At 34.9% G+C, this 22723-nt stretch overlaps 2 protein-coding genes across 2 annotated transcripts in view; one reads left to right on the top strand and one right to left on the bottom strand.

Moving 5' to 3' along the window:
- Nucleotides 1–10826, bottom strand: part of LOC140744395 (uncharacterized) — a 78302-nt gene extending 67476 nt beyond the window's left edge. Inside the window, exon 1 of the mRNA XM_073075967.1 lies at nt 10543–10826. The gene's annotated coding sequence lies outside the window, so the exon portion shown is untranslated. The remainder of the gene's footprint in view (nt 1–10542) is intronic.
- Nucleotides 10827–12072: 1246 nt separating this feature from the next.
- Nucleotides 12073–22587, top strand: LOC140744023 (protein I'm not dead yet). Its single transcript, XM_073075457.1, has 14 exons — nt 12073–12196; nt 13409–13561; nt 14565–14680; nt 15392–15506; nt 15742–15844; nt 17260–17320; nt 17675–17800; nt 18328–18442; nt 18700–18812; nt 19130–19221; nt 19901–19993; nt 20394–20587; nt 21370–21507; nt 22364–22587. The coding sequence occupies exons 1-14, from the start codon at nt 12086–12088 to the stop codon at nt 22487–22489; spliced, it is 1656 nt and encodes a 551-aa protein (XP_072931558.1). The 5' UTR covers nt 12073–12085; the 3' UTR covers nt 22490–22587.
- The last annotated feature ends 136 nt before the right edge of the window (nt 22588–22723 follow it).

The following is a 22723-nucleotide window of genomic DNA, read 5'->3' as shown; positions in this document are numbered from 1 at the left end:
GATATCTATACATCCGCGTTGGATCTTGTTGCGTTGTGATTTGTGACCTAGCATACCATCTTTGCGCCTAAAATATGCACAGCACTGATACAATTATTGGTTGATAAAAATATTTGTGTTTTTTTAAACATTTTTTGTTCTGATTAAAGAAAATATTTGGAGAAGAGACGATATGTACGAGTATGATAACTTAGTATTATTTCACTAAAAATACAGTCGTAAATTTGCATGCAGTGTTAATTTCATTGTATTGTGTCGAAACATTTCATCCCATTAGAGTCGTCATACCCATTTCACGTGGACCAAAGCCAAGTCACGCAACAAGTGATAACGCAATCGTGTTACTCATATGTTGCTGCAAATTTTATCGAGTGCTTATTAAGTCTGCGATTGTAATGGAATTGCTCACAAAATAATATAAATTTCATTTGCAAAAAACCTTAATATTTACTTAGTATTCGTAGTCCAAGAAACTTCACATACTATCTAGCACATGTTCTTACAAATACTAATTTTTACCCCAACTTCTCTCGCGGGCAGAGGTTTTTATCTATCCCTTAGGAAAGGTCTTTTTGGTATTTCTTTTTTTGAACCCCTGATATCGCGTGTACAAAATTTCATGACAATTGGTAACCTAATAACTATATAATATTTAAGGTAGGAGTAGCGATCAAACAAACTTACATATTTTGCATTTATAATATTAGTTAGGATCACGTCCAACTACTCGTACAACTTTTATAAAACTAAAAAACACGTCTGTTTCAAAATATAGCCTATGTCACTTTCATAATTTAGCGGAATCCAACGACAAACACTTAATGAATTCTATGAGTTATATGTGGACTTATAAAGGATGCATCCACATTGCACCTGACAGAAATTCATAAAATATGTTATCACTGCACTATTGCCTATTGCGATAATTTAATCAGCTGATACGCCATCCAATAAGCTACTGGACGGTATCACTGTTCAAACATTCCCACTTCAATACAGATACGCTCGATTGTCGAGCTTTTATCGTTTCGCTTGTTTTCATGGCACTTTGTTTGCTTCGGCTGAGGACTGAAACAACTGTATCGAGAATCGATAAATTTGAATACAAAGGTAGAAAGTAGGGTGAATACTGTTTTTAGTAGTCTAAAGGAGTGAATAGTTAGGGATGTTTTTATTAAGGTTAGTAAGCTCGGAGGTAGACGCTAAGTGGTAGAGACACTAAATTTGGTATCGAATGGTTTTTGGCCCTTTGCGGGTAGACAAACTCATATATTCACATATTTAAATACTTAAGAGATGGCCTTTAATTTTTTGTAAAAATACTTTATATGGTATTTGCGCATTCTTATGTAAATTCAAATCGGAAAGTCTCAGACAGTAAAATAAGATATAACCGATGTTCAAGGGCCCAATTTTTTTTGTCACGTTTTGTATTTATATAATGTGACAAACCGTCAATATTCCAACTAAATATATCTTCCTCCTCGTCTCATATCGATTTACAAATCATCGTTAAAATTTCGTCACGGAATCTGCACAAACAACGAAACATAAATTATGTCCCACAAATTCGGACCGCGTCTTATTAGAACTCTCACAATGCTCAATTATTTACCATTCCTTCTGTTTGTGGCAGCCGTCATTGTACGTTGTAAAGCCTGTTTGAATAGGGACCCCTAAACCCATTTGGAATTTAGCACAATCGGACCGCGATCGTGGCAAATATTTGCGTTACCCGCTGACAAATACAAAGTAACAATACGGTTATTACACCGCTGGTTGTGTAATTAAATTCTGATACGAATGTGGAAGAACTATTCAAGAACTGAACTATTCAAGGTAATGCTGAATAGTGTAGTGGACGTAACTCAGCCTATCGAGGGGTCCGAAGTTCAAATCCCAGACAGGTGTCTTTTTCGAAGCTACGTGCGTATTACATATTAATTTTCACTTTTTTAAAGGGTAAACGAAAACATCGTGAGGAAACCTGCAAACCTAAGATGTCTACCAATACGCTACTACTGGCCTGGGGTCTCCTCTCAGAATGAGAAGGATTAGGTCATAGTCCATCGCACTGCCCAAGTGCGTATTGGTAGACTTCACGTAACTTTGACATTTTTTTATAAATCCCTCAGGTATCTACGATTTTTGCCTTACTTTTAAAGCAAGTGATAATTAATTTCTAATACGCACTTGACTTTGAAAACTCAGCGGTGCATGCCTGGGATTCGAACGTCGGACTCCTCGATCGAGAAGCCGAGTTTCCTCTAGGCTGTCACATGTTTGTATGGCTAATACGAAACAAATGTTTTGTCTGAGTTTCACAGACGTTAAACAAATAGACGTCAAAGATTAAAGAATAATAGTAAAACTGTAGGCCACTTGTTCCAATTTAAGCAACAGGTGTGTTGTCTTTGGCACACGACAAAATACTTCAGGAGCTTCTTAATGAAAGCAATGTATGTGAAAATATAAATTTCTTTCCACAAAATGCAGACTGTAGATACGTTTTATGTCGTTATTGTGTAAATTTTGAGTATTTAAACAGAACAAGGTTAATTTACTACAGATATTCTTTAAGATTTAGAGCCCGATTTATACCTCTTTAAGTTTTATGTCTGAAAGGATACCGGATACAAAAGCAATAAAAAAGGCAATCAATTTTATGGAAAAAAAGATTAGTACTTTAAAGCAAGATACGTCATTGACATTCACCCAATATTACCACACTTTAATAGTAAGAAAGTAGTAAACTCAGCACTGTTGCAAGAGCACTCCCCATTAACAAAAATAGAAATATGTAGCACATTCTTAAATTAACGACATATTTAATGTAGCATCTTATAGTATACTCGTATCTGTAACATTTGCAAAAAACAACTTTGTATACAATTATTGTACCTGGATTACTATTTTTCAAGAAAATTGAATTTTCGGATGGATATTGGGAATCTACTTTTAATCTTTGATGTGCAATGACGTCTATAAGCACTCGTATCTATAATGTCCCGACCGTATCCAATTTTCTGCAAAATGTAAGTCGTAACTTACCTCCGCTATAAGATATTACTATTTTTATGTTCTCTCCCGAAGAAAATGCGTTCAGTATTATTTACGTGGTCTGCGAAGTAATACACATATGAAGCGGCAAAAATTCTTGGTATATCTGACGTCTTGGGTTACGTAGCTATAGTTATAGCAGTTTAATATGTATTGTTGAATACGCATTGGTAGAATTTAAATATCTCTAAGAATTTTGCAGACCTGTTGGGTATATAAAAGAAATTGATAACATAATTAATGTCTAACACACTCACATTGAAATATCAATTACTAAAATGATTGTCAGAATTGTGTGCATAAGTAATTTCAAACGTAAACTATCATTTACAACGCCGTTTCTGATTTTCAAATCGCGGTTCTAATCCTCGAATATTTCTGGCAATACAATAGAAAATATTCGATATTTTTGGCAACGGCTTGATGTCTAACCGTTACTAAATTTAATTGATGATATTGGTTGTCTACGTGAGAAAGTTGGCAACAGTTCACTGACTCTTTGGTTTAGAATGATCCAATATACGCATATCCCATTGCCGACGAGTAACTAATACATTAGACATAGAGTAGTAACAACTCTGCTAAATGTTGAAATGATTTATATTCACATTATGATTCAAGTTGGCTTATAGGAAAATGGGCTGAATAGGCGTCGATGGACGATTAATTAGATAATTTCAAATCATATTTCGTCAGTTCAAATCAAAATACTAAAATGTAATTAAGTAATTGAAAAATCGCGCCGTGTATGGAGAGGATAGAGATAGAGACTTTTGCTATATTTTTTTTTTATAATTATACCTAAACGATGAAGCAGACGGGCTACCTGATGGAAAGCAGTCACCTTCGACTATGGACATTTGCAACACCAGAGGAGTCGCCAATGCATCGCCGGCTTTGGAGGAGAGCTCTTTTTACACCTTTTTTGAAGAGCCCCATGTCATAGCGCTCTGGGAAAACCTCAGAAGAAAGTTCATTCCACGTCTTGCACGTCCGTGGGAAGAACGTCTTCGTATATGAAAAGAGCTATAGATTTATCTGGGCTTTTTATGCGAGGAGCCCCATTTTAAAAATTAAAATGCTAAAGTATTGTTGATTGGCGCATACGTTATTTTATTATTAGATAAGCCGACGTAGAATTGTCGATCCTGATAATAATATAATAAGTAGGTGTTTTCACCATATACTTTTCGGCTATGAGACTAATATAGCATCGAAAGGGCACATCATCATTCAGATTTGGTATTTTATATGAGTCATCATTTCTCGGAATCTATATTTTATTCAAACTTGAAACTTTTATCATACTGTTTCCGTTCCCTTTCTTTTATTTAGATTTGCTTTAAAAAGTTATTTCGTATGACTGGCATCGTTCTTATTGAAGCCTTTCACTATAATCATTATGAGATATGTAAGTGCGTATATTATAACGTTTCAGTATCGGCTGATAATAAAAAAAATGTGAGCCGTCACGGGACGCCTGGCAAATGTGAAACATCGACATTATTTTGTAAAAGTAATATGCAGAAAAGAACATATTGTGATAGGAACTAAATATGTCGTAATGATAAAATGAAATATTACGATTTTTTTCCAGAAAACGATGACTATTTATTGAATAAACATTTATTTTCATTAAATACAAAAATTTACGAATTTATTTCAAATCGTGACATTGCGCATGGCGACGCGTCGCCACACCGTACACACTACTGCATATAGACTGTATATATATACCACGGCATGCGTCGCCACGCCAGAAATCGGTTTTACGTGCGGCTATAGATGTTTCACATCAAAAAAGTTTGATGGACTACTCGATTGCTTTCAAACTTTTCTATCGACAAACTGTCCGCTGAGTGCTAAATCAGTATGGCGCTCATATCACGCTCGTATACTTGCTGATTGTTTAGTCAGCCAACCCCTGGGCTATATTGTATTAACTCCATGTAGGTATCTAGGATAACGATATCCTGAGATATGTCGGCCGACAAACGAACAAACAAACGCTTTCTACACTCACAGCCCCACACTAGGATTCCCTGTATCGTGGGTGCCATGGACACACACATAGACAAATACACAAACACCTAGACCCAGAAACAGAAATTTAAATTCATCATTTAGATATCCGTCTGGCCGGGGATCGAACCCGGGACCCTCTGCGTGTCAGACCGGTATGGTGACCGCTCCGCCACGCGGGTCGTCAACAGTTGTCTTGTTTACGTATTCAACACCTACCCGACTGCTACCGCGATTGAACTATCGCCCAATAGAAACTGTGTAGTTTATGGGGCTCAAACACATAGTCGCGTCACTGTAGAAATAAATATCTGTGTTATAAAATTACATGGAAAATACTTTGCAATAACTACGCATTAAGATGTATGACGGTACGGTATATCCTAAGGATACAATGTCCTCCATCCGACATCCGATACAAGTGGATACAATGAAATAAAATATACATCATTACATATAAATCTCCCTATCTAGGAGACGGGATACGGGCATCTGCAATGCAGACTCACATAAACGCAATTTAAATACTTCTTCAACAGTAATAAACCGAATTATCCTTAATTAACGCCGTGACAACTGCTTCTAACATTAGTTTGCATAAGTTTATTTACACATTATCCTAAGTTCTATCCCAGATTGGACCCTAAGCTGCCGGATTCCGCGCATCTAATGTCTGCTCGTAGCCCTAAATCTAATAAGGTTACGCAAGCTTAAGCCCAAGTAAAGCTAAGCTGAGGAGCTAGACTGAGTTAACTAGATACTGCACTACATACATATAATATATAAGGGATGGTTTGTTAGGAATATGTTAAATAGGAGCTTGTTTTGCGCTTCCGTCCATATATACCTATTTTTGTATCTACCTACTCATTTCTACCTATTTTTGGGCAAAGAGTAGGTTATCTGTTTTTTTTTTATCGAACTCATTGCAGTTTATCATCTTAATAACTGGGACATTACTATACCTCTGCTGAAATATGTCTCTTTTCAGTAGATGAAAAGTTTTCTTACATATCCCAAGTATTTGAAAGATGATTTTGTAGCAGTAAAATAGACGTACGGGTATTATAACCTAAAATAGGTGGCGTTAAAAAATAATATATAGAAATTCATATGCTGTTTGCGTAACTACATTTCATTTTGATGACATATTATGTTTCCTGATTCGACAATGAGATAAGAGAATCAAAGCTTCAAAGTTATTTTAATTGACGTCTCCTATGTATATCGCCGTAGGTAATCAGTACAAGTTACTTGTGGACAAATATATAATTACTACAATATTAAACAGCTCGAAAGTATAATAACGAGAATCGTGGCCGACTGATTGCTCTGCAAAAGGCCCAGAGTGACACTTACTCTGTTCGTACCAGAGTTTAGTGTTAATTTGCAATCTTGTTGCTATATTTCTCGCGTTGACATATCACATGACACATCACAAACAATATTTCAGAGTAACATACGAGGGCAGTTGGTAACGTGTGGCCATTGGCGGCAAATTTTAATGAGCATTTCCGCGCTTTGAGTGCGTATAGCAGACAGTTCAAATTCTTGTTATTATATAAATTGTAATAGTGTGCCCAAAGCCTTAGCTTTCAACGGAATGATGAACAATTATTTAAAAAGTTTGGAAAATCCAAAAGTGCACGACTCATAATGCTCATTTAATTATGAAATATATAAAAAAAAAAAACTTAAGTCGTTCAAAATTAATTGCCGAAAAAACAGCTGTAGTAGGAAGAAGGTACTGCACAAGCGCCCCTGGTGGAATAAATGTACATAATATCTATAGATAATATCTATAGAACGAAAACTACAAGACTGTATTTGTAGTTTTCGTTTTTTATTAATTGCAATTAAACGACACTGAATTAATTAATCATTCGCATTCAGTGACCTACAATCGTCGATTAGAATTAAAAAAAAAAATAACTCAAATGATGGATTTTTTCACAAGTTACAGTGTTTTCAGGTTTCACACATGACGGACAGGAAATTTTTTTGACCTATTTTGGTGTTTTTTTCCAATTCTATTGCAGTAAATCAATTTTTAAAAAGTATGGAATTAATCTCCATTAAATTATCTCGACAATAGTATGCAAAATATTTTGATTCCGTGAACTATCAAGGCTATAATAATAAAAATAGCCGCCAAAATGAAGCGAAAAAAATTTTTCGATCGTAAAGCACTCTCTGATGCTTCGCATCATGAGTCGTGCAAAAACTATACATATAAAATTTCGTATCATTTGGTCTAGTAGTTTCGAAGCATATTTGCTGTGACATACGGACAGACACTTGTGATCCTATAACTTTTTATTTGTAATATAGTTTTTTATAGCAGATGAGCATACCATCCATCTGATAGTAAGTGGCTGCTACCACCCATGGACATTTATAATCAACCTCAGAGAGGATTTCATATCGGCCACAGATGCGCCGCTAACTCTGAGGACTAAATTGTAATGCCTCAGAAAAAACGTCTACCTCACCAAACCCAGAAATAAACAGAGCAGTGCTTAATACTAGTCAGATAGGCAGAAATAGGTGTGACGGTGGTGCCGTCGGACTCCGACCACGACGTGTTTTACCACCTTGAAACCACTTTTTATTTTTTATTAAATGAAGCCCTCAGTGATTATAATTATAAGTAATTATTACAAGATATATAAAATATAAAGATATTATTACAAGTAATTCATATATATATATAAACTTAGTCTCAAAGGTCAATCATTTAGATTTCGGCCAGATCATTAATCAAACTCGAGATTCTGTGTAACAGATTAATTTAGTGTTTGTATCACACAGCTCTGGGTACAATAGTCCCTCTATCTAATCTAATAGTACCTGTCATATTCAATCGAAGGAGTATGACAAATATCAACATTTATCGATGAACGAAAATATTTTGATATAGACTCCGAAATATTTTTTCACAAAATCTATTTACAACTACTATATTTTTACTACTAACCTAACCTAACCTATTCCATGGATTTGAGAGGCCTGAATCAGTTTTTTTTTTATAATATAGAAGTAGCAGACGAGCATACAGTCCACCTGATGGTAAGTGGCTACTGCCGCCCATGGACATCTGTAATCAACCCCAGATAGGATTAGATATTCCTACCTGAGGTTGGCCACAGATGCGCCGCTACCCCTGACGACTAAGCTGGAACGCCTAGGAAAAGTCTGTCTCCCTTACCGCACCCTTCAAACCGGAACACAGCAGCGCCTAACACTGCTGTTATTAGGCAGAAGTAGGTGTGGCGGTGGTGCCGCCGGAGTCGAACCACAAAGGGTTCTACCACCTTCAAAGTATTGTGTCACTGGGGTTCAAAAACACCTATTTATAGCTTGGAGCAGTTTTTGTGGTTTGGTGGAGGGATGTGGACACCGACTAATTTATATGAGGCGATCATTTTAGCCTTTAGGGATGGCGACACATTTTAGAGCGGCTTTAGATAGAGTCGTACCTGTCCTATATAAAGTTGATTACAAATTGCTACCGGCGTTTGTGACTAGGATGCTTTTTCCTAATTACCTCCAGATAGTTCAATATTCTCTTTTGCTACTTAAATATTATTGATGAATATGAATATATAAAGGTTTGCGCACTGCTATGTTTTCGCTGTGGGAAAAAGAAATACAAGCCAGTTAGTACTTACATTCTGTGGTAAAAAAGTTTACCTCATTTACCTTGATTATTTTAACACCTGTTAAATATGCCAAGGTGATATTAGAGTAATAACAGTACTGGGGTACCAGAAATACAATTTACATTTTTTCGTCCAGCTTTTAACTCAAAAATAGTCTTCAATGTCAACAATCGGTACTGGCATTAACATTTCTCTAATTGCACGGTTCATTTCAGTTATAGTTGAAAAATGCGAAGAGCATGTTACAAACAATCTTAATTGGAAATTATGGTCACTGTATGATCCAAGGATGCAAAAGTAAGACGGGACAAACCCGTTAAAATTCCCTACTTACTCGTAGGTATAGCAATGCATTTATAAGGAGCATCAATTGTTTGCATTTTTTTTTCAAACAATATGATATTGTACTATTCAAATCTGGTTAATAGAGAGTCTTATCATATAAATATGAGTAACCTATTGAAAAGTATGAGTAGCGAAATAAAAAAAATATTTACCAGTATACGTTTCTGCTTGCATTGTTTACGTGATCTTTAATCCTATTACCTGCAATCCTGCAGGAACTTCAATATTTTTTCAAAGTATGGTGAAGAAAAATTTTAATATCACCAAAAAAGTTTTTTAAGCTTTTATGAAAATGTTATTTCTGCTACTTATCTACAGTTATTTAAGTATCTGGTGTCCGTATATTATTTCGTTTAACGTAGCTGTATTTTCTATCACGCACTACAATTTAGTTTAACTCCTCATATATTCCAGCCGAGTAAAATCAAACACGGAAGACAGCAAAAGTTACCTACTACCTATAACTTATGCATTTTACGAACATAAAAGTCTTAGCTTATGGAAATAGAACCATCCCAGGAAGCGATATTTATATCAACATAATCCTTTCTTTACCGCATTAACACTAAATTTAAACTTGCATTTTACGTGCACAGAAGCAGTTCTAACACATTTTATGCAAACTTTAATGCTCTTGTATCATAAATTTAGATGAACATGAGGTTCGTGTTATATTATTATTAAAATGTGATATGACGTTTTCTTAAATAACATGGTTGTACTGAAATAATAGTCCTAATTCGGATACTTGATATTTAGAGTATAGTCATTGAAAAGATAGATAATTAAAAAAAACAGTTGTTCATAAATTTGCGAAGATATATTTAGAATGGCTTTATATGAAGTAAAATGAATCTAGGAGACTATAAACACATTATATTGAAGATTAACAGCATCGATATACTACTAATAAAGACGAATGTCATTGATTAACAGTATTATTTTATAACAGCGAAAAGTATAAAAATATTCATGAATCTTCGTTCTTATACGAATTTACGTAGACTTCTCGATTTGTTTAGACAACAAAATTTAATAAAAAGTGTATAAACACGACCTTAGGAATCCCATATAAAATAAAAAAAATATAATAACTTTAAAATTATTTGATGTGTGATGTCTCTCAGTGAATTAAAAACTTGATAGATAGCCAGTGCCTATAATACTTACGTCAGAAGCTACTAAAATTTTTGGATCATTTCATAAAGTTTATTAAATTAAAACTTTGTCATCAGCTGAAAATCAATAAACATTTGTCTCTACAACATTTATTTACTTGTGTCGATACTAAAGTTTAACGACGACAGAAATACAATCGAGCTAATTGGAATTCACGAACGAAAGTCAATTAAAACGACTGTAACGCTTCGAAACAAGTAACTTTTCGCATATTTGCTTTAGTGCGGAAATTTCCGAGAAAGTATCTAAAAAAATTTAATGAACAAGACCTGACCTGTTGATCAAGTTGAGAAACGCAGCAATTCCCGCAGCACCGGTGCGATGCTATGAATTTTTAGATTCTGGCATTATGATGCCTATCTCAATAACACGTGAACACAGTTACATTTACATTTTATTGTCACGAACACTAGTTGTAATTACAGTTTTTCGTGAGCGAGAAACACGCGCGTCCGGAGCGGTACAGCCGCCCAACTGACGGGCTGGGCGGGAACGAATTCCCACGTGGCTCGGATGCACGGCTGCGTGCTTGTTGCCGGGCTACATGCCATGCTCGTACAAATGCCACTCCGCCGTTTTCACTTCGCACTTTATTTAAAACTAGCTTGCTAACCGACTTTGCCCGCGCCGGACAATGTAAACGTTACCGCGCGGAATACTATTGTTATGAAACTAGAATTTATGGATATAAAGAATGTATATAGGTATTTCAGATAGTGTAGAGTATGTATAAAGGTATAGTTAGTATTGACAGTACAGGTTAGTTAAATCTTTAAACCCGCCCTCTTTTATTTAATCAAAAAATAGAATTCTCTACGGTTTTGAAAATGTATTCATCTTTTTATTTATTTGTGTTAAATTAAACCTAAATTTTTTTTTGCTCAAATAACTTGATAAATAATGCAGAGACATAGTTACTCATAACCTTCGTAGTAGGTGAAAACTATTCTCTGCGATGCATGAATATAACAATCTGTAATGAAATAATAAATATAATAAAGCTTTTAACATCAAAGTAACAATTATCGTAAAATTTTATTGAATCTGTAAATTGGAACGGGTCTTCTGAGATATTTTAATTAAAACTCTTTAAAGAAAATACGTAGAGAAAATATAAGAAATAGAATTGACAAGAATTCGAAATCGCAGAATTTACAACTGTCAATTAATTTTACCAATTTTGAAGACGGTTTTAAAAGTGGCGATAAATAGTGTATTATCTTTAATACCAACATGCTGTAAGTATTTTTATTAGTAAATATCTATACGTAATTAAATTTATTATTTTATGATCATAAGATAAAACCCCAAGGAAATGGAACATATTCCATGTCTATGTCTAGTCTCATACGTACTCTCATAGTCTCATGAGATTAGAGTTTAGACATGGGGATGAAGTGGATTCACGAGATATTACCAACTGGCAATAAATTCTACAACATTGTTAAAATTGTGTCAGTATGAAGGAGAATGGCTTTTTAATGAAAATCTTCACAACGTTCTCTATACTTAGTATCCCAACAGCAACTATTACTTAACAGTAAGCGGCGATCTTCTTTCAAAATAAAAATGACTTAAGGCACGATCCACTAAGCTACCAAAATACAGAGCGATAGACTTATCATACCATTCAGAACATTCTGAAATCTCTAGTTGTCGTAAATTTCTTCATGATGATTTATTATATAAGGAAATATTAATTTTATATGCGTGTAAGTTAAAAAAAATCAGAAATTGGCCGGGAATCGATTTTTAAAGTGGGAAGACATATTTCAATACATGTGTAAATACTTTTTAGGCGGAAAGAAGAACCCGATATGGAGCCTGCGGAGAAAGCTAAGTTATTCCTCGTAGTTCACTGGCGTGGAGTTATATCAATTGTAACGCCACTATTGGCAATAGGTATCCTTTTACCACTACCGGCAGAGGTTAATACTAACTTTGTGATTTTTTTATTTGTTTACATACAAATTTAATAAAAGGTTACATTTCGGATCAAGGATTCTAAGATCTGGATTTGCATCATCATCATCTACCCATTATTGTCCCACTGCTGGGCACAGGACTCCTCTCATGAGAAGGATTAGGCCATAGTCCACCGCGCTGGCCTAGTGCGTATTGGTGGGCTTCACATAACGTTGAGTTTTTTTTTTAAATCTCTCACATATGCAGGTTTCCTCACGATGTTTTCCATCACCGTCTACCAAGTGATAATTAATTTCTAATCCGCACATAAGTTTGAAAAATCAGAGGTGCGTGCCTGGGATTTGAACCTCGGATCCCGGAGTTTCTTAACCACTAGGCTATCACTGCCTTTTACTTCCTGGATTTGCATGACTGAAAGCAATTACCAACGCGTTGACAATCCTGAGGATTGAAATGGTCACCTGATATAAAACACTAAAGATCTAGAACCTGTATAGTCTGTCTAGTTCAACCGGTTTTCAATATAACGCTATTAACTAGACTGCGGAGGGTAAAGTTTTTGGACTGTATGTATGTGTATAAATTGTGGAAGTGACATAGACTATACTTTCAAAAAGTCAGGTTTTTTTATTTTTATAATTACTATATATAGTTTGATTCATAATTAGGTGTCCAAAATGTAAACAAAGAAACGTCAGTATCAAAATAGGTATTGTAAACCTTAACAAATTAACAAGAAACAAAAACATTAACAAACTCTACAAAAAAATCATTAACAACTACACACAATTCAACAAACGCGCTATGAGAACGAGAAAACATTCGAGTTCGACCACGATCACTAAAATGAAGAGCATCACGAAACTTAAAAATGGCGGCACGAAAATGTTTTGACCATTATCACAATTTAAGCCTTGTTTTTATTATTATTACTGTATGTATTATGTATGTAAGAAATTAAGTTAATATAAGTATTGGAAAATGTGAATTAGTCTTAATATATTTAAATTATTATTTTATTATCGTTGTTACTTTAATATCGTCAAAAATAAGAAACTACCATTTGAAAAGTAAGCCTTGATATTTCAACACCTTTGTTTACATTTTGGACATCTAATTATAAATCGGACTATAATTAGTAACATTCTTAATGATTAAATTAATGCCGAAAGTTACTGATTATTATGTGTATGTAACTTACCTTATATTCCTAGGACTACGAATGGTGTGCCTACTGCCTTATAGTAATGGCAGTGTTCTGGGTATCTGAATGTATACCCCTAGCGATCACCTCTTTCATACCGGTTATCGTGTTTCCTTTAACCGGCGTGCTGAACACATCTGAAACTTGCAAAGCGTACATAAATGTAAGTACTTAGGTATGATTAATATACAGCGTGTTTAAATTTGCATAATTCATATCATTCTTGGAAAAAAAATACGTAAAATATTATGGTAGGATTATACTAGCATTGCTAATTTTAAAGCGACAGTGTCATAAACACCTCTGTCTTGTATCAAATAGACAATGAATGAATAAGACCTCACCTCTTTCATACCGGTTATCGTGTTTCCTTTAACCGGCGTGCTGAACACATCTGAAACTTGCAAAGCGTACATAAATGTAAGTACTTAGGTATGTTTATTATACAGCGTGTTTAAATTTGCGAAATTCATATCATTCTTGGAACAAACAATTACGTAAAATATTATGGTAGGATTATACTAGCATTACTAATTTTAAGGCGACAGTGTCATAAAGACCTCTGTCTAAAATCAAATAGATATTGAATGAATAAGACCAATTAAAAGGTGGTAGAACCCTTTATGGTTCGACTCCGGCGGCAGCTCCTAATAACAGCAGTGTTAGGCGCTGCTGTGTTCCGGTTTGAAGGGTGTGGTAAGGGTGACAGACTTTTCTGAGGCGTTCCAGCTTAGTCCTCAGGGGTAGCGGCGCATTTGTGGCTGGCCTCAGGTAAGTATCTAATCCTATCTGGGGTTGATTACAGATATCCATGGGCGGCTATAGCTACTTAGCATCAGATGGACTGCATGCTCGTCTGCTACTTCTATATTATAAAAAGACCCGTTCATTTCAGTTGGAGATTTATTTTAGGATTGATTTAAATCAATGAATATGTTAGTCATTTTTTTATTAAAAAGCTGAAATAACTATAATAATAAAATAATGATTACTTATATTACAAATACCATTTATATTTTATGATACATTGTTAAAAAATTATCTTCGTTAACGATAAAAATTTAAATAAATGAAATACACCAATTTTACTTAAAAATAATTTTGTAGTGTTTTTGAGTAGATATTATAAATCCTTTAAGATTTAGCATCTATTTTTTCTACTTTAGGACACCATGTTGATGTTCATAGGCAGTCTGATACTAGCGTATGCCGTGGAACAATCTGGGTTACATAAACGTCTAGCTTATTCTACTATTCGAGCAATTGGCTACTCTCATGTTAAGTAAGTTTTGGTAACAAAATAGTTACGTCACGGTTCATTTTATTTAAATTATAATTATTTATTGATCGATTATAATTACAAATTTGGTAGCACCCTTTGTGGTTTGACTCCGGCGGCACCATCGCCACACCTATTTCTGGCTCATAACATCAGTGTTCAGCGCTGCTGTGTTTCATTTTGAAGGGTGTGGTAAGGGAGACATACTTTTCCGAGGCGTTCCAGCTTAGTCCTCAGGGGTAGCAGCGCATCTGTGGCCGACCTGAGGTAGGAATATTTAATCCTATCTGGGGTTGATTACTGATGTACATGGGCCGCAGTAGCCACTTACCATTAGGTGGACTGCATGCTCGTCTACTACTCTTATATTATAAAAAAATCATATATTTGGTTGCTGTAATGGTAAATATCATTAACGTCCATTTTAATTAATCTATTGAATGTGTTGCTTACCAAATTTTGCTAAATTTGCTATCAAATTTTATCAATTTCTAATATGAAGAAATTGTCAAATATATTGTTAGTAAAACTACTTTTAAAATTGATCGATTAAAATCTAAGAAGTTATATTAATCGTTAAATATACATACAATGTTTAAATATATTTTTAAATTACGAAACATTACTTTATTTCCTTTCTAATAAATCTTTATTTTAGCATAATATTACGTTAAATTAATTGACATTATTATTTTTGAAACATATCACTTCTAGGTTGCTTCTGGCAGTGTGCGTGGCGACTACGTTCATATCGATGTGGATCACCAACACAGCTGCAACGACGATGATGGTGCCAATCAATTTCGCCATATTGGGCGTATTTGAACAGGTTACTATTACGTTTTTTCATCATCAATCCATTACTGCCCCATTGCTGGGCACAATGCTGAATGCTAAAAAATCAGAGGCCTGGGATTTGGACCTTGGACCCCTCGATCGACAGGCCGAGTTTCAACCACTAGTTTAACTGTGGTTGAAACTCGGCCTGTTTTTTTGGCCACGCCAACGAACAAAATGTGTAACATTTCAATTGACTGTTATTATTAAAGTAATTATTCTTACAGCAAAAAATGATGAAAATATACGAATATGACAGCTCGGGTGAAAAGATTGCATCTGACATCACTACTTGTTACTTCTGCTCAGTTACATATTCAGCTACTATTGGTAAGATTTAATTACAATACAATATTATTCACTGTACCTACACCAGTAAATATTAGCAAAATCTGGAATCCCAACTGCACTAATAAAAATTTAAAGGGAAAAATGAAATCCGTCAAGGATTTTAACATTATGGTATTTCATAGTTTATATATTTTGCAGTACACCTAATTAATAGGTTGGGAAATGAGTTCATAGCATTTTTATATTTCCTTTATTTATAACGATTTGTTTACTTTTTGGCAAAAGGTAAGTATTCATTCGATAGACCTCTTTCTGCTCTACAACACTATGTTAATTGTATTTTTGAGTTATTTATTTTTTATTAGTTTTGAGGCTTAGAAATGGAATTCTCAGGAAGCAAAAATCAACATTTTCGACACCTGCTTTTCTTTGCTTTTCATCGAGGTCAAAAAGCTGCCGAAGCAGCCCGAGAAATTTGTGACGTGTATGGAAAAGGTGTCATAGGCAACTCTACAGCAAGTAAATGGTTTGCAAAGTTCAAAACTAGCGACTTTGGCGTCGATGACACGCCCCGCAGCGGAAGGCATTCTGACTTCGATGGAGAACGTCTCAAATCACTTTTGAACAAGAACTGGCGGAAAAAATGAATTGCGATCATAAAACGATTCTCAATCACCTTCATTCAATGAGATTTATCGCGTGAATGAGGCTATTCGACTGAAAAGACCTGATCGATCTGGTCAAACAATCGTTCACGAGAACGCCAGGCCTCAAGTCGTCAAAGCCGCATTCCAAGAGCTTGAATGGGAGGTCCTAGAGCATCCGCCGTATTCTCCGGATCTTGCAACGACCGATTACCATCTTTTCCGCTCCCTGACAAACCATGTGAAGGGCGTTACCTTCGATAACAAAGAGGTCCTTAAAAACTGGCTCAACTACTTCTTTGACACTAGACCAGGCGATTTTTGGTAGAACGGCATCAACAAATTGGTCGAGAGGTGGGAAGAGGTTGTAAACAGCAACGGCGAATACATAATTTATTAACTTATTGTTATAATTATAGTTTTTTGTTCCAATAAAAGTCTTCGATAAAAACGCTACGAACTTATTCCCCAACCCGATATATTTTTTCGCAGAATAGTAAAGAAAATACGTACTCGTATATACAGGGCCGTCACTTCTTATTTACTTACTTTTTATTATCAAAAACAAGCAGCAACAAAGCATGTAGCCAACATTGCAATAAGTGGTTGCTGTCGCCCAGCGATATTTGCAAAAAAATTAATTTAAACAATAATATACCATACATAGGTCAGAGTAACATGCAATATGCGGTCTTATAGCTAAGCAGCGATCTCTTCCAGACAACCTGTGAAATATATGAAAAAGATTTTTTCTGATATTTCTCGTATATTCAGATATTTATGATTCTTTAACTAATATATTACTTACAGGTGGAACGGCTACCCTAGTGGGGACTGCTACTAATTTAGCATTCAAAGGACTTTTTATGAGGTAACGACTCTTATTTCTTTGTTTATTTTCGGTAATAACATGTATTTATAATTTTGCAACATGTAAAATATCCCAAGATTCCAAGTTCATGAGTGTATTTCTCTCGACGTTACTGGTCCAGCGCTGGGCAAAGGAATCCTTTTCAAGTGGAAGAGGTTTAAACGATAGTCCACGTACTGATCAAATGTGGTTTGGTAAACATCAAATACTTTTAAGACCTCTTTAGAAAGATTTGTGTATAAAAGATAAACACTATTAAATTTTCATACTGCTGCTAGTTACTGATTATTATATAATTTTGTTTGTGTTTTAATTTTATACTCTTGTTGTTTAAAATCATAATTTTCTTCACAGCACATTTCCCACTGCGCCAGAATATCTATCGTTTCCGAAGTTCTCTATGTTTGCGATCCCGTGCGTGATTTTGATTGAATTATGCATGTTCGCTTATATGCTCGTATTGTTTCTCGGAGTTTTAAGGTAAGCATGGACGAAACTGCTAATTAAGCTGTTTTTAGTACGAGCTTATGCCCGCGGCTTCGCTCGCGTTACGAAGTAATATTTTCATCCCCTATTTTATCCCCTTGGGGGTAGAATTGATCAAAATCCTTTCTTAGCGGATTCCTACGTCATAACATCTACCTGCATGCCAAATTTCAGCCCGATCCGTCCAGTGGTTTGGGCTGTGCATTGATAGATCACTATGTCAGTCAGTCACCTTTGAGTTATATATATTTAGATGTTCTGTATTCTGCTTCGTTCTTTATATAAACTAGGAGAAAAGTCCATTTGATTTAGATGCATCTAGGTAATTTAAAATGAAGGCACCTGTAGTCAATTTCAGTCACATTTACTTTTTGAGGCTAGAAGTATTCGTTAAAAAAGATACATTTGTAAGTCATTAAAAAGAAAAATGTAGATCATAAAGTAGCTATAATATATAATGACAATTGATAAGACTAATAATATTATTTTTGATTGCTTGATTGTTTGATTTCTGGTTTCAGGCCTGACAGCGAAGCAGCAAAAAACGCAAAACTAACCAAAGCGGGTATTGCAGCTGCTAAACAAGCCGTAGATGAGGACTTTAAGAAACTTGGCCCAATTACGTATTGGGAATGGGTAAGTATTTAATAAATCATTCACAAACTATTTTTCACACAAATATTTCAAGATGTTCTATAATATTCCTTATTTTCGTTATAACAGCCTGTATATACATTATACATATATGTAAATAAACTCGGGAATGTATAATTATTCAAATCATGATAAATTTGATATATGTTTCCCCGGTACTTGTTTCTTTTTTTTGTTACATATGTATGTGCTTATAATTTTTATGTAATATTCTCCATTCTCAATATTCTCCGTTACAGATGGTCATAATCTTGTTCGGTGGCGCTATGATAATGTTTTTCTGCCGCTCACCACAATTATTCCCTGGATGGGGCGATAAGATTGAAGAATATTTTGAGAAGGAACATAGATTGTAAGTATTTAAAGAAACTATTTATTTCTAGGCTATTTTGATCTTTAAAAATAAATCTTTAATAATTTTTTTTGCGAATATACGGGCATTGGCATTATTTCAAAGAGGGATAAGATTTTATATAATACAGGGGAATGAAAATAGGGGCGCTGTTGCGGTGTTCGAACTGATGCTATCTTTGCTACGCTGGTTAGCTTTCAGTGACAACAAAATATCTTATTGAATTACATAATGAAATTTAACATTCCATTAAGTTTAATAAAAAAACTAACAGAATAAATTCTATACATAATAATAATTACTGCTTCATTTTACAGCATCTTAGATTCATCTCTTGCATTTCTGGTGGGGTACCTGATGCTTCTACTACCAGCAAATCTGTCGTTTTTCCAGAACTGTACTGCAAAATGTACGTATTTTTATGTATCTAAAATAAGATCTAATGTTTATGTAATGAGGAAGGTATAGTCCGCGAAACTGCTAGTCCGCTCTGCGAGCACTAACACGAGCCTAGTGACTGACGACCAACGATTGTCAACTGTCGCGGTCCGTCGCCTCCCGACTGCCGCCGACTGTAACCGCTCGTCGCCAGCGACCAGCAGCGACCGTCGGCAACTGTCACGAATTGTTGCTCTCGTATTAGGTAACTCTCGCTCGTGTGTTATCTGCTTTTATCATAAATACAACAATCTTTTTTTAAATCAGTACCCTTAGTACGAGTTTTTACGTTTTGACAAAAATGACTGTTTTTGTTTTTGTGTACGTATTTTCCATAAATTCCAATCAGTTCTAATACAATCCACTGATTGGAAATGTATGGCCAAATACGTAAACAAATACCACAACAGTCATTTTTGTAAAAACGTAAAAACTCGTACTAACTACCACCAGCCTTCTTTAGCCGATTCGTGGTCGCCACTAGAGAACTAGCCTGCCCCAGTTAAAGTTGTGTTAACCTAATTTTCGTTCTACGAGTGTTACTTAATGTAATATACTTATGATAATGTCCTTTTTGTACTAGTAGAATTTTAGTAGAATCCTTCTAGTATAATTCTGAGTTCTTTTTAAATATCTTAGATATTTTTCAGACGGCGAAGACCTCACAAAGCAACGAGTGAGATCTGTTCTCGACTGGAAGACTATGATCACGACCATGCCTTACAGCTTCACGTTTCTATTAGGTTAATTGTCAAGTAAACCGTTTACTTATTTAGAAGTTTCAAATAAAAAAATATTTTGGATTTTTTTTTAACTTAACGGTGTAAAAATATTCATATTTTTAGTTATATTATTAGGGGTCTGTTTCATTACTTCGTGATCTTCACGCTTAACAGATCTAGTCCACAGCCTTTTGAATACAAAGAATTCAGGGTCTATCAAGCTTCCTTAGGGGTCATCTTTGACAGGTATCTTTAGGTCTGATATGCGTATGATTAAAAAAATGGAGGTACACGTCTGAGATTGATGTGTATCATTAAAAAATTAGGTGCAGGTCTAAGATTGAAATTTGAATTCCAGTTGCTCTGGTAGTATAAAATAGTATTTTTTCCAAAAATCCCTCTCACTCCCTATTAAATACAGGAGGTGGCTTTGCACTCTCCGTGGCAGCGAAGAAAACTGGTCTCAACGAGAAGATAGGCGCTGTATTGCAGAAGGCGGAGAGCTTACCAGATATCGTTGTGTTACTCGTGATCATCATCGTGGTCATCATCTTCACCAATTTTGCGTCAAATGTGGCCGTGTGCAATGTATTTGCACCCATTGTTATGCAGTTGGTAAGTATTGTTATAAGAAACTTTTTTAACGTGCCTTGTTTATTCGTATGTACATAGATAAGTATAGATATCTCGCCGCCTTGTAATTGAAGGAAGCCATTAAATGACTTAAATGGCTGACAAGTCTGCAGCCGTTTAATGGCTGTCATGGTGTAATTTACGCGAAATAATGCCGACATGCGCAGTTAAGACACGAAATCGAAGAAAAAGTGCGAAGAAATATCGTTTCATTCGTAAATGCTCTAAAAACAACATTTTTTAAATATTTTTCAAACATGAAAATAATTGACAGTGACAATTGTCAAAAGGTTATATTTTCTTTTCAGAAGCGAGTAATCTTTACTTATCTATACGTATGTGTCGGTCAAATCTTACAACTGAAATTTACGTAATTTTTGGATACACCGTTAGTTTGGATGGTGGTTTGTTCGGCTTAATGACGTCATTCTAAATCCAAATAGCGAATAATTTACAAATTTTTATGCACTCCCGCAATAAGGGTATCAAATAAAAGGATTAAATACGTAAAGGGAGTACAAACAAGCACGTTTTTAATGTAAATGTATTACATATATGTAAGCCCTATAAGACCTGTGGTGAGGTGGTAGATAAGGTGGGTCGTCAGATTGTGAATAGTCACTGTAAAGAGCATTGGCATCATTCTTAGTGTTCTCAATGTCCTTAAGGGCGGGAATTTATATACCAGATTTGAAGTTAATATATAAATTTCACAGACTCTGATAATAGAGAACTCTCACCCCTTTTACTTTTCACTATTTCAGGCAAAAGAAACTGGAAGAAATCCTCTATTGTACACCCTGGCGGCGGGGGTGTCCGCTTCGTTCACTTTCTTGCTGCCCGTCGGTACTCCTGGCAATGTGATAGTGCAGAGTGCTGCGAGTATTCCTACCAGGAAAATGGTATAACTAACAAAATTGCTTTTACTTATTATCATTGTTTAGGAGTTGCTATTAGTGACAAGAGATAAACTTAATACAATCTTAGTGTTCGTTAATTTTTAAGTTTTTTAATATAATATCGAAGTAGCAAAGGAGCGTGCAGTCCCCATTACGTCACTGACGCCCATGAACACCTGTAATCAGTCCCAGATAAGATTAGAACCTGTACCCTTAGTATCAGATTTTACGTTAGCTCGAATACGTTTAACGTTTACGAATTCGCTCACACAGCGCTTCCGTGGACCTTATCGGAACTAAAATTTCGCATTATAAGTTTTAAAAAACTGAATAGTCAATTGTAACGACTTTTAATTGGAATGCATTTATATTTACATTTTAAATTCAATGTTGATAGCATTATAGTTCTGTTTTTTTAACTTTTACTGCGGAATATTAGTCCCGACAAGGTCCACAGGAGCGCTATAGGTCCGAATTCGTAAACGTTGAACGTTTTCGAGCAAACGTAAGAACTTGTACTAAGGGTACTGAGAAGCATTGCTACCCTAGAGGACAATGTTGGACCGCCGCGATACAAATGTATCCATGTACCATACCAATTTAGTAAACAACAGCACTAAACTGTTATTATTGGGCAGTAATACTTATATGTAGCAGTATTACCACCGTCATTAAACTTCGAAGACTTAAGAACCATCCGATTCAATCATTTACTTTTTCACACAATTGTATTATGTCGTAAAAAAATATTAACATTAGTCATTAGGGCAATTTTCACCCTTGACTACAACAAAAAAGAATCGAAAGTCACAAGCTACATGTTTCTTCAAGGAAATTATTTTATAAATTTCATTTGTAGATAATTGCGGGTATTGGTCCTACAATAACAACAGCGATAATAGTATGGCTTGGAATTTACTTCTGGTCTCCAATCATTTGGCCTGATATTCATGAGAAACCCGAGTGGTCGGCCATCATGATTTGAGCAACCGTTTTTGCTATTTAGTCCAATTCGTGTCTTATACTATTTATGTTACTGGTATGTTTTAACTGTAGTAGATTAGTGATTTCTTTTAGGAATAATAAATGTTTTGTTAGGAACATTTTCGTTTTATTTATTGAACCTGTTTTAGTGTATAAATTCCTTCCTCGCATGAAATTGATCTCAAAACTTTTTTCTCAAACATTTTAAAATAACTTACAATAAAAGGTTAGATAA

Source organism: Epargyreus clarus, unplaced genomic scaffold (assembly GCF_041222505.1).
Source record: "Epargyreus clarus isolate Ecla_fem2 unplaced genomic scaffold, WU_Ecla_fem_2.2 ptg000008l, whole genome shotgun sequence".
In the NCBI taxonomy this organism is placed as follows: Eukaryota; Metazoa; Arthropoda; class Insecta; order Lepidoptera; family Hesperiidae; genus Epargyreus; species Epargyreus clarus.
This window is presented reverse-complemented; position numbering and strand designations above follow the sequence as displayed.